The 12,961-nt window shown below is 37.8% G+C and overlaps 1 protein-coding gene across 3 annotated transcripts in view; it reads right to left on the bottom strand.

Annotated features, from left to right (window-relative positions):
- Positions 1 to 12,961, bottom strand: part of LOC308395894 (CD276 antigen homolog) — a 69,242-nt gene that overhangs the window by 54,310 nt on the left and 1,971 nt on the right. The window contains exons 2-9 of one of the 3 annotated variants that reach the window (XM_080880940.1): positions 10,993 to 11,066; positions 10,552 to 10,905; positions 9,859 to 10,179; positions 8,885 to 8,998; positions 8,360 to 8,392; positions 7,607 to 7,642; positions 7,440 to 7,487; positions 5,681 to 7,307 (exon numbers count right to left, since the gene is read on the bottom strand). In XM_080880940.1, the coding sequence (XP_080737066.1) occupies positions 7,441 to 7,487; positions 7,607 to 7,642; positions 8,360 to 8,392; positions 8,885 to 8,998; positions 9,859 to 10,179; positions 10,552 to 10,905; positions 10,993 to 11,056 (969 nt within the window). In that variant the 5' untranslated portion in view covers positions 11,057 to 11,066 and the 3' untranslated portion in view covers positions 5,681 to 7,307; position 7,440. Of the gene's footprint in view, positions 1 to 5,680; positions 7,308 to 7,439; positions 7,488 to 7,606; positions 7,643 to 8,359; positions 8,393 to 8,884; positions 8,999 to 9,858; positions 10,180 to 10,551; positions 10,906 to 10,992; positions 11,067 to 12,961 lie in introns of those variants that run through there. The other 2 variants (XM_080880941.1, XM_080880939.1) reach the window with 2 other exon arrangements.

Raw genomic sequence — 12,961 nt, 5'->3', positions numbered from 1 at the left:
CCCCTGCCAGTGGCGGACCCCCTCAGACATCGGTGCGTTGGTGGTTCTTTGTGTCCGGGGATGGGCGTCCAGGTACACACCGGCTCACTCCTTGGCGGCCGCTTATCGGGGCCTGGAGCCTGGGGCTCGCTCGGGCCACTTCGGAGGTGGGGTGCCCCCGGCCTCTCGGCCTGGGGCTCGGTCACTCAGGCGCAGCTGGCTGCCGGCGGAGCTCACGGGCGCGTCACTGCAACTCCCCCTGGCTTCTGCTCCGCGGCTGCTGAGTGAGCCCTCATCTGGGACTCTCCTCAGCTCTTTCCGGGACAGTGGCGCAGCTGCCCCTCTGTTGGTCTTCCTTGGTCTCTTGTGTTCTGGGGGCCTCTGGATGTCTGGAGTTTTGATCTCCTCCACACCTGCTTCACGCCCTGGAGGACGGGGCTGTGGCCCCCCCACACCCTCTAGCAGATTATTACATGAAGGAACCTTTTAAAAAACAAAAAACAAGCGCGTCCATGCTCACAGGTGTACACACGGGTGATCACACCCACAAACTACACCCTTTTTGGCTCCTACCTCAAAGCACACTGTGTTCTGTTGATCTTATGTGCTGCACAATAATGTTTAACATTTAGTATTTACTGTCATATTCCCATATATCATTGTGATGTTGTTTATTCTATTACTCTTGTTCTCTTCTGCTTGCTTTCTTTTTTCTTTCTCAGCAGGTGATCCAGGTGATTGATATATGCATTTTTTTTTCTCTGCCCGTTCTGTTGGTTTTTGTCTTTTGCCCTTCTCCCCCGTCCCTCTTCTCAGCTGTTTCTCTTTCCCTCTTTCTTTCTCCCCTTCTTTCCCCCAGTCAAGTCTGTCCCGTATTCAGTAAGTGAAAATAAAATAAACAATAAAAGGTGAATCAAATGGACCATTACGGCAAGGCTGGGATGGTCAGTTTGGTAAAGTAAATCCGTTGGGCATCTTTCTTTGCCTTTAGACAACAATTCTGATGGCAAAAGAGCCAAACGGGACAGGCCAAAAAAAAAAAAAAAAAAAAAAAAAAAAAGGAAACAATGTCATAGCTTAACAATATACTTCCCTGAAGTCGTATCAGGTCAAGTTGCCGTGCTAAGTTTCCAGATGACTGCTTGTAGGTTATTTATTGCACCTATTTAAAATTTGCTACCTTTTTCCCAGATAACCCCACAATACATCTACCAACCTGATAACCCTTTGACTGATAATAAATTTATGCTCCTTTCCACAGCTTGACTTGTTTCATGTATAAGGGAGAAAAAAGGACAACCCTCTCTGGTGGATCTTTTAACAAGTAACTGATCCTGCTACCACAGAGTGACCAAAAAACAGCTGAGTTTAAGTTGAGGACGCTTGTATATTTCTTCAGAAGTACACCAGTCGCTTAAAGTGTTACATCAGTTACTCTGAAATACATATGATGACACATTTCATGGTAGACGTCTTATCGTGGAAACTTGAGCAATACTCAGGCTTTGCTTGGAGCGTTCATAAAAGGTCTGTCAGACCTATTAGATCTCAAGCTTTTGAACTTGCTATGCATGTTTGTTTAAAAATACTGGTAAGCTTATCTTATGTTTGCTTGTCTTGTCAAATCTTCTTTGTCATGTGACTTCAGGAAAAACAAGGCCTTATCACACTTCAGATAGCTTTCACAGACAGGTCCCAACGATAAGACATGAAGTAGGAATGTCAGAATGTTTGGACGTTTTTTCAGGTACTTGCCATAAGAAAACTGATTTAGAGACGTGAGACTATGCAAAATCTGAAAGACCTCATGGGAGTTTTTTAAACCAGATAATACATGTTTTACCTGTGACACTAATCAATGTTTAAACTAATGATCTTGTCTTACACATGGTTACCTCTGCACCGGAGAGCTCTACTTCTCAAAGTATTTATGAAAGTATTAAAGAATACAGCAGGCTGTATGAACATGTGCTGTGTACAAAAGTCCAAAAATCTGTTGGCAACACACTTCTGTCAGTGCTGTTTGTGTTGGTTGAACTCTGCTGTTATTATTGCTACTTATTGTATTGCAGATTGTTTGCTCAGAGAAGCTTGATACAGGAAACCAATTTCACGCCCACATGCTGGTGAACAAACACACTGGGAACATTAACGATTTAGCTTAAAAGTGTAGCAATATCAGCCGAACAAATAAAACCACGTTACAAAGTAGTGTATCAGCTCACTGGCCTCTGCCCCACTCTGTTAAGGACGTTTGTGCTGGGATAATTAGTTGACACAACTTGTTTCACTAAATACCCAAAAGTACTTTCAGTTAAATGGAAAATTAAACAGCCAGAGCTTTTTATGTTATAATGGTAAGATATTTTTATAACCACATTTAATGTAAGTGTGGTTTTTCCATGCACAACAGGTCTATTGTCATCTCCTTCCTCTCTGCTTCTTGTTTTCTCTGTCAATGTTCCTGCTGAGCTCCTCCGTCATTTCCTCGTTTCAGAGCTTTTTGGCAGTACAACGGTTCCACCTTCGGATGAATGTTAGAGTAGGACTCAGAGTTTTCCTCAGGGAAAACTTTTGGTTTGCTTAGAAAAAGATAAACTTTTTTTTTCTTTGACAAAAAGAGTGACAAGTTGGTGTCTTTTACTGTGGCCTTACAGCAAGAATTTCCTGGATTTGAGTAAGCCAGCCATCTGGGCTTTTCTGTGTAAAGACTGCACGTCTTCCCTCTGCCTATAGGTGTTTTCCCAGAGTTCAAAGATATGCATCAGGTTCGGTTAACTGGTGATTCTAAAATGACCACAGGTGTGAATGGTTGTTTGTTTCTATGTGCTGGTGCTGTGACAGACAGCAGTGTAGGGGAGAAAGCGGCAGGTAAAAAAAAATTTTTTAAATATAATTTTGTTTTGAAATAAATATGATGTCCAAATGAAGTTTGTTGTTTAGAAAAATACCCAACTTGACTTTCATTTCCATCACAGGAAACAGATTTTCAACTTGAAAATTTCAGCTACTGGATACATTTCAGAGTCAAAATTTAAGCTTTTTCTCCCTTCAAAGGGACGGAGATGGTCATTGCTTCTGTTTGTTTCTTTGTCTGTCTGTTTGTTTGCTTGTTAGCAGTCTTATGTCCACAGTTTTCAATATATCGTTTTCACATTTTGTGTGATTATAGATTAAATAGCACCTGATTTAATTGTGATGAAAATCAGGTCAAGGTCACACCAAGATATACAAACTTGTCCTGAATATTTTATTGATAATGCCATCATTATGGACAATATTGCTGACAGACTTTAACAATTATTTTGTATTGACAGGAATCCTAACTCAATGTTTCTAACAGCAGTGGAGGGAAAATAAATAACTGACATCGTAAAAAAGTGTAAATACAAAACATCCGCTGATTGTAATGACATTCATGTGAAAATTGTCAGCAAGGTCAGAAGGGATCTGAGACTGACTAACAAACATCTGCATCCTATCATTTCAGATCAGAAAAGTTCCAAACAAAATGAAACTACCCTGAGGTGTGTACCGTCTCTACACAATGCTCCCCCGGTGCTGGATTGATAGCTGCCCACTGCTTCACTGCTGAGTGAATGGGTTAAATGCAGAGGACTAAGCAATTTCCTACGGGATTAATAAAGTATACATCATCATTATTATTATTATTATTATAAAAGAATAAACTGAGTACTTCTCGACAACATCCTAAAACTGTTTTCTTAAAGGGATGGAGGATTCAACTTGAGAGGGGAATTAAATTTAAAACATTCCTGTGTTTGTACAACATGTTTTTGCGTCTCTGTATGTGGAGTGAAGCTGTGAAACAGACTGAGCGAGGAACTTAAGCAATGTCCCAGCATGTCTGTTTAAAAAGCAGGAAAGAAAATGTGTTTTTTGCAAAGTAAAGGTGAGGATGTGGGGCGTTGACCAGGTGCTCTCACTCACTATCTACACACCATGTGCATATACATGTATTTGTATTTATGATAAGATGCAGGAAGAAAAAAATGATGATTATTAGTACAAATAGTAGGACGGGGTGGATTAAAGCAAGCTTATGCTTCTATGCTTTTGATTACTCCGTTTTAGAGATGTTATTTATTATGATTTTTCTGCTGTTTACTTTATTTTTTTTAATGATTATGCTTTCTTTCTTTCTTTCTTTCTTTCTTTCTTTCTTTCTGTGTTGTTGTATTATTTTAACTTGTCCAAATAAAGCAACAAAATACAAATACAAAGACAAATTTTGATTTTAACGCATAACTCCAGATGAATGCATCTGGAGTTATTTAGGGTCAACATTTGTCCCAAGGACGTGTCAACATGCAGTTGCAGAAGCTGGGGGATTAAATCGACCCACTTTCTGAACAGTAGAAGGTGAGTTGTCTGAATGTTCATCCACCATGAGCAGCAAGATTTTGGGGTGCCACAGAATTGAGTAACCAGCGAGGACCAAAAAGTCCATCCAGGACATGTGACTGAAACAAAGCAGTACTGCATTACTTGCAGTGCTACACTCACACACCCAGCATTGTTTAAAAAAATGTATTTAAAGTTAGGTTTTTTGTTTTTGTTGTTGTTGTGTTTTTACATTTTTAAATTAATTTCAGACTTTTAAAGTTGACTTCTACATGGTCAAACATGTATATTATGATTCTAAGATCATTTAGAAAGGAAAGAGTAGTTTATGTGAAAAGAAACTTTGTCTTTGTCAATGCCACTGCTGAAAATGGCTACCACCTGGAGTTCAGTGCTTTATCAAAACGTGATCAGAAAAGTGTTTGTATACCAATGGTACATCTGTGAGTGATTTCCCTTTTATCTGCAGCTCTTTGTGTTTCCAGTATTTATAAATGCAACATAACACTATAGCAAGGCAAGGGAAGTGAAATAAAAACCACCTTTTTTTAGTAAGCTGTCAGCTTTTACTTTGCATTGTGGACATTTAACTATTTTAAGTGCATTTTTTTATTCGTCAGCCAGATGATCATTTAATCAAGCCTCAAGGGTTAAAAAAAATTGTAAAAAAACAAAACAAAACAAACCCTTTTTGAGTACAAAAACATGAACTTAAGTACATGTCTAAATACCACTGCCTCCTAATCTACACATTATTATTAAGGGAGAAGTGCATGCTCAGTGGGCATTTGCAGGAAAGACAGCATAAACTGTAAAGAGAAAGGCTTGTTCAAAGTACTATGTGCAAAAGTATGTGAGAAGTACAAAAAACATAACCAGCGTGATCTTATCTGAACAGACAGATTACAAACAAGATAACACCCACACAAATCTGCACAGAATATCACTGGCTTGTGTACGCCTGGTGCTGTTCCCAAGTCCAGATAAATGGAAGGGTTACAGACCAGCATCTGTTAAAAACAGTGCCAAATTAAACATGCAAAGCCACCAACTGTAGTGGTTCAGGGAGCAGCAGGAAGAAGCTTTTATCTTTAAAACAGAGACCAGAGATGTTATTGATAATGGTAATGTTTTTGTTGCTGGGGCAACAATTGACGGTTCATGCTAGATCACATGTATCTATGTTCTTTTGAAATTTAAGGAATAAACAAGAAAGTGACATTATTTTATCTAGAAATGTGTGCAACATGAACAGGAACTAGTAAATACAGTCTAAGAGTCAGCAAAAAATCATCCCAAATATCCGTCATCACACAGAATCCTTTTAGAACTTTTAATCATGTTACAAAACAATAATGAACAGATGTCGTTCAAATAAAGCGAACTGTAAAGAAACTTTAACTTTCTTTGTACTTAACAGATCAGAGCAAGGTTTATCTACACCTAAACTGGAGTATCAATTCACAGATTTAAAAACACAGTATATACAAAACTTTACAGGTGATTGTTTAACATTTTTGGTAGTAAGTGTTTCTTCTGATTCAACGTTGAAAGTAGAGCTTAAATTAGAATTGTTTTATTGTTAAGCTCGTGTTTTTTTCATCGTAAAAAATCGATGGCAAATTATTGACTTGTTGGTGAATGATTAATCTTGGTACTGTACCAGAGACTTCCTGATAAGACTTTTTGTACAAGCTCTTATCTGAAGAATAGAATGAAACCAAACTTTTACCACCAGAGTTTGCATGGATTGATTTCACAGTGAACTTGACAAAAGTTGCATAAACAGAGTCACGGCTCAAACAAAAATAATATAGTGCATTTGGCTTTTAGAGACCACATACCATGTATTTCACAAGTGACAGGTGCTAATCATGTGACATGAAATTACCAGTGGTGAGAAAAAGGATATGAACTTTCCTACATCAAACTGTTCCCAGTGAGTTAAGAGGAGTATGACTTAAACTTAAAGAGATACGACAATTGGAAAAAACACACAAAAAAGCAAACTCCTGAACAAAAACACTTAAAAAAATAGCAACAAATCCTAGAGGGAAAAAAACAACTGTTCCTTGTGAAATAATAACAGTTGATAGTTTGTCAGAACAACATTCAAGGCAGTGAAATGTTGCTCTGACAAACATCCAGTGTTTTCAGCAATTCAGTGCCAAGCAGTCCTACATATCTCATCTCATTGTCTATGTGACATTAACATATTTTATAAAACAATATATTTATATAGCTTACACTTGGAAAACTTTGGAACTGTACGAGCAAACTGGTGATTTTTTATTTTTGATGGGATTTGCTAACAGTAAGAGTAATTGTTGCTAACTTTTGGCACATTTACACTTCTCAGACAAATTACTGAGTTACATGGATCATTGGAAAAGATCAGGTCAGCTAACCTCAGTTAGAGCCACTTAACACACACAGACACACACACGTATATATATATACTGTTCATACAGGAAGATATAAAAACTTGCCGCTATCCCAAAACATGATTTATTATTCCCCTTACAACCCTGACAGAACATAAGAAGAGGAAGTGAGAAGAAATGCTGCTCCTGATTGGCTGCCAAAGGCTACAGTTTCTACATAGACTTGATAAAGTTGTATTGTTTATGTATAAACATTTCCTCAACCAAACAACTCTTATGAAACATCTTGGTGATGTTCCACTTTGAGCCTTGTTTTAAAGTCCCTTGGCCTGTAACATCCCCCTCTCTTATAGTTGATCTTGGCTTGATTCAGCGAGGATGTTGGTTTAAGCTCAAGACCTGCTTGTTTAAATACAGAGCTTGTGTGAATAAAGATCTTACAGCTTGTCTGCTAAATCACAGTAATATAGGTTATTCCTGGTTACACAAAAGGAAAGTACAGAGACAGACTGCAGTTAGCAAACAAGGGAGTCTTGGCAGTAGATTATTACAGTATATTCATCTGGTACAAGGTGCCTCCTACAGAGAGAGAGAGAGAGAGAGAGTTTAGACTTTTGATGGTTTATGTTCTTATCCTTATCTATAAATTGATATATGCCTGCCTGTAAACACAGAAGCGAAGTCCAAGTAGAGATTTTGAGTTTTTCTTACCTCAGGACTGGTCTTGATTGATTGGTTCATCTTCGTGAGAGTTATAACCTGCCAAAAGATTTAACATTAAAATCTGAATGAAATCTTACGGTTTGATAATTAAAGCTGTAATAACACAAAGTGTTATTAGTTAAACACAGACAGTCAGACTGATGTGATTTACGTACCTTCCTCAACATCTGTAGGAGCCGCATCACGACGATCTAGAAAAAATGATAACACTGTATAAGATTTGACTGTGTTTTACAATGAATGATTTGACAGCTAATGATAGATATAAAACCATAACCATGTTAAACAAGATCATGCCATGCAAGCATAGAGGGAAACCCAGCAGTAACTATCTGACACAGGAGTAATGTGACCAAAGCAAATAAATAAATAATTCTCAAAGGAAGGGAATGGATGCTCAGTGTAATAATGTGGTTGGGACAAGTGAGAGGAAACTGATGGCTATTCAGTCCAGTAACAATATAGATCCTTGTTTAATGACCAGCACATGATTCAAGTGGATTTGTGAACCTTAATCCAAAAGTTTTTGTTAAATGTTTTGTTTGAACCTTCTGTGGAGAATTTAGCCATTTTTATCTCAAAAATATTCCTTCAAATATTTCAAATATTTACAGCTGAAATAATAATGTGCAATAATAATGTCTAATAATAATATCCAAACTATCAAAATGACCAAAAGATTTAGAAAACTTAGTTCTATAGACAAATACACTTAAAAAAAAAAAAACCCAGCAAACAGCGCTTTTTAATATTTCAGCAGGCCTCAGATTCAGGTAGATTAAAAAGCCGATAGAAGGATAAATAGAACCTCTCCAAATCTCTACAGACACAGCAAGTGTTCATCCTTTATAGCAAGTTAGAAAGGAGAAACAAAAGAGCAGTAATAATATGTCCAAAAATGGGCGTACCCATAAGGGGTGCTGTAGAGTTCCTCCGAGCCTCTGTCAAAAAAATGTCACAGCAGTGAGTTCTCCCTGCAGATATCTTTCGCTGTATTTCATCATCTATCTGATGTTTAATAATGGAAAGTATTTTAGACTGCTGTTTGAACTTGTTCAGTTTTTAAAAGGCGCATTTAAACCAGCACAACAATGATGGGAGTGTATTTTTCCATCCTGAATTACATGGCCTCGAGCATTACAGGTTTTTCTGCTTCACGTTAGCATCATGCTGCACGTTTTTTCCTTTCAGCTTGTATTGTTTACAGGAAGCAGGTGATGAACTCTCACATGGCATGGAAGAATGCTGGAGCTCCACATGCAGAAATTTGAATAATTATATAGCCTTATTAAAAATATTCAAATATGAACGACTTTAGATATTTAAATATATTTCTCTATGTCTCATTTGTCTTTACTCACAAATATTTTATTATTTAATCACATACAGTTCAACAAGTCATTTTAATAAAAAAAAAAAAAACAATTACTCACTTTGAGATCGCCTTTTGTACAACAACAGCAACAGCAACCCTATGATCAGCGAGCCGATAACCACCAAAGGAGCAACTACTTTAGAGGTCTCAGGTGACCCGGGGCCAGAAAGCCCTGAATAAATGAGAAGTTTGAAAAAAAAAACATGAAGTGAGCTCATCTTTAAAAGTACACAGAGTACACATTACATTCATTCATTCTTAAATTCACTTTCTCATTAACAGACACAGGTGTCAGTACAAATTGCACATTTGCTTCATGTTAAAACACTAAACTTGCAGAAGCAGAGAGTAAACAAGAACAACATAGAGGGTAATATTTGCATTATTGCTACCGTGTGACAGATGACAGAACTACAGATAATGATCTGAGTGGCTGGATAGTTGCCAAGAAAACCTGATAATAAGTTTGCATTTTCAAATTTCATCTTTAAGTTACATTTTCCATGACAAACGAAGGATCACCCAGACTGTTTTAAGTTTAGAATTTTTTGGTAAGGAACATATTGCAAACTGTTTATTACTGAAGAGCGTAAAAAAACTACAGCACAGACAGTCTTTCATTTTTGTTATACATAAAATAAAAAACATAAAATATCTATGAAATCATCTAAATGTGAATCAGAACTCTATTTTTGCTAATTACTCTGTGGAGCTCCTATTTTATTATGGTTTGACATTTACAGGATTTTTTTTTTTTAAATATGTAAATATTACCTACACACTTTAGTGCTTAGAGGTTTCTAATTCAGCCCCCATTAAATCTCCCATACGCACAAACAATAAAGTGTTTAATGGTTACATAAATTGCATATACACTTTTGGGGGTGGAGTGGGGGGGTGAGGGGTCGGGCTGGTTCAGATTTAAATTCTCTCTGATTCCACTTTGGCTGAAATTACTAAACAGTATTGTGAGCAGTAGGATGGTGCCAGCAGGCATAACAACTATCATGTGTGGTGTGTCATAAACTATACCTCCTTGGGATGGTGGTGGTGGTGGTGGCATTTCAAATGTTTTCTCATCCTCTTTGCCTCCACTGGCATTGAACACAGCGCAGGTATACTTTGAGAAAGTGGATCCTCCCAACAAAGACAGTCTACTTGTGAGTTGAAACAAACCATCGTCTGCCTGTTTTGCGTCCATTTCAGAGCTTTTTGTCCACTCATGTTTCTCTTCATCAAACCAGTGAATTGTTCCCTGTGGGTAGCCTCCATGAGACTCACAGACCAGGGTACTGTCTGTATTTGGGACAATTTTCTCAGGGATGGAGTATACAGTTGGGACACTGTATTTGGCTGCAGAGACGAAATGGAAAGCACAATCACTGAGCTGAACATTGCACCTTGATGCCAAATAAAATTACCTCAATTAAATATCTTAAGATGTGATAATCATAGTATTCACATGCATTAAGAAGTTACAAGTCAAACAGTACAAGCTGCTTAAGTAAATGGCTGCAAGTACTTGTACAACTAGTATTTCTAGATGTCTTTGCTGTCACAATGAAACTGAAAGTAAGCAGACAAGCCTAGAGTTGCTCAAGGGGAATACCAATCTGATTGGCCTGGAAAGTCCCCAAATCTCTAGACAATCTTCATTGCTTACAAGGTGTTTATAAAATGTAAAAACATCCTTGATTTAAAAATATAAAAATGTTTCAGTTTTACCTTGGACTTTAAGCGTAGTGACCATGTTGTCATCACCACTGTCTGTAATCACTATGCACTTGTAATCTCCTTCGTCTGCCACTGCAGTGTTGGTGATGAGCAGAGATACATTCATGTTCTTCCCGTTCCATGATGGTTCAGCAAACCTGTAGCCTCGCTTTGGCTCGTCCAATTTCCCTCTCTTAAAACCCAACACGAGATCACCTTCGTCTTCTGGAGAGGTCAGTTTTTTCCAAGCGACCATACGAATATTTGGATCATTTACATCTGATGATGTTTTGACGACACACTCCAGCAGTGACTGTTGGCCATAGTGTCCCACATTTTCAGCTTTGCATTCCACTTTCACAAATCCTGTAGAAAAGAAAGCAAAATTAGATTTGAGGTCACATGACTACCAAACACCACTCCATGCTTAAAGTTCTCTATGAACAAACTTACCACTCTTAACTGCACAGATGCAGAGGACAGGGAAAATGAATACAATGATTCCACTGGAGGCCATGTTTCTTTACCTGAAAAGACAGTTAAAATTGACAGTTATTACGTGGCGATCAGTGTATACCTGTTTTATGTCACAGGGATCTGCTTCTATGAATCAAACGGTGAGATGCAAAACACATTTAAGTGTAACAAAGTCCTGAGAAGATGCAGCACATCAGGTTGGGGTGGTGTGTGTGTGTGTTCATTATCCCACTCAGCAAAAGTATTTCTGGGGGAAATTCCTGCACAAAAACAGGAGTATGCAATTTTTACAAGCGAAAAAAAAATTAATGTTAATGTTTCTCTCCTGCCTATGTAATATTATTGTTCATTTAGAGAATGATGACTGAACTTAACGGTAGAGAAATGCATAGCACTGAACAAGGGAAAAGCAGTCTGTAGGGCCCAGAGTCTGCTTGTTTGAAGGCATTCATTTTCACTGGTATGTTACTAAATAAGTTTTGTTAGTGGGCAAAAGACAGAAGGACTGGTCTTTAAAACTATATAAAGTTTTTGTGCCCACTCAGTATGATTGCTCATGCTTGGTTTCTTTCTTTATGCCACATGTATCACATGTGTTTTCACTTTTGTTCAAGGGAGCCACACTCTACGCTGGCTGTGAGAATGAAAAAGAAAAGGTCACCAGAGGTTATGCAAACGCAGCGACAGGAGGTGGACGTGTCCACAGTTTTATCATGACTGGGAAGATGGGCCTAGCTTAGTGTTTACATTGGCGTAATGGAGTTAAATTCATTTTATTACCAAGCTGTTACTCATCAATCCAAAAAATCTGACACTTTGTAAAAAGGAGTTTCTGCAAAATGAGCTCATTTGTCAGGTTTTCTTTTATATTAAACACTCCTAGCTCATTAAAACTTTAAGCTACCCAGATTAAAACAAAAAAAAATTATGTACATGTTACATATACATTTATGTGTTTTTGAAAAGAAAGCTAGATTGGTATGTCATCTTAATTTAAAAACAGAAAACTAAACTTTCCTTCCAGCATAGGATATTAGCACACGTTTATTTATTTATTTTTATATATAAATGGCTTCATGGGAACCAGGATTTACTGAAAAATAGGCTCAGTGCTGTAGAATGACCACTCGATAGCTTTCTTGTGATGCTGCTTTATTGAGCGTATATCCAGCATGGGTTATTACAGCACAACAACGGGTGTAGAACTGCCACGGACAGCCCTGCCGCAAAGCCTGTCAGGGTGGCGTAAAGCCGCAATGCCCACCCGCTCAACACAGGCAACACAGTATATGACAAGTGCCACATGTTTTTGTAACTAAACATTGCAATTTTATAGACAAAAACAACTTGTTGTTTTTCTACAGACTTTCAGTGTTGTGCACCATGCTCCTGATATTTATATTGCATGACTTATACCAGGCAAATTTCTAGTATCAAAAACTTCTCTTATATTGACCCTTTAAAAAAAATAAAAAAAATAGGATACTGATTATCTTAGATTTAACATCCATTTCTGACACTGGATGAGAGATGGGCAGACCCTGGACAGGTCACCAATCTATTGCAGGGCTAATCAAACATACATGACTTTGGATTGTTGGAGGAAGCTGGAGTACCCGGAGAGAACCGGCACAAGCATAGAAAACATGCAAATCTACAGAGAAAGGATCCAGTCAGCTGATGGATTCAAACTTGTAACCCTTGTGCCAACTATTGTGCCATTTCATCTTCCTCTTTCAAATATGGAATTAAATGGTTTGCAAATGTAATTCTGATATAATGTCCATTCATTTATTTTCTGCGGCCCGTTCGGTGGGTTGCATTTTTTAATGGGTCTATAAATGAGGAGTCATACTGAAAGAGAAAGTGTCCAGTTAGTTTTTCTTTTTATTTCAGCTGAAACTGTGCCACATATTATGACCACTGCAACTAAAAGAGCAAAAGA

The sequence above is a fragment of the Rhamphochromis sp. 'chilingali' genome (genome assembly GCF_963969265.1).
Source record: "Rhamphochromis sp. 'chilingali' genome assembly, chromosome: 4".
Taxonomy (NCBI): Eukaryota; Metazoa; Chordata; class Actinopteri; order Cichliformes; family Cichlidae; genus Rhamphochromis; species Rhamphochromis sp. 'chilingali'.
This window is presented reverse-complemented; position numbering and strand designations above follow the sequence as displayed.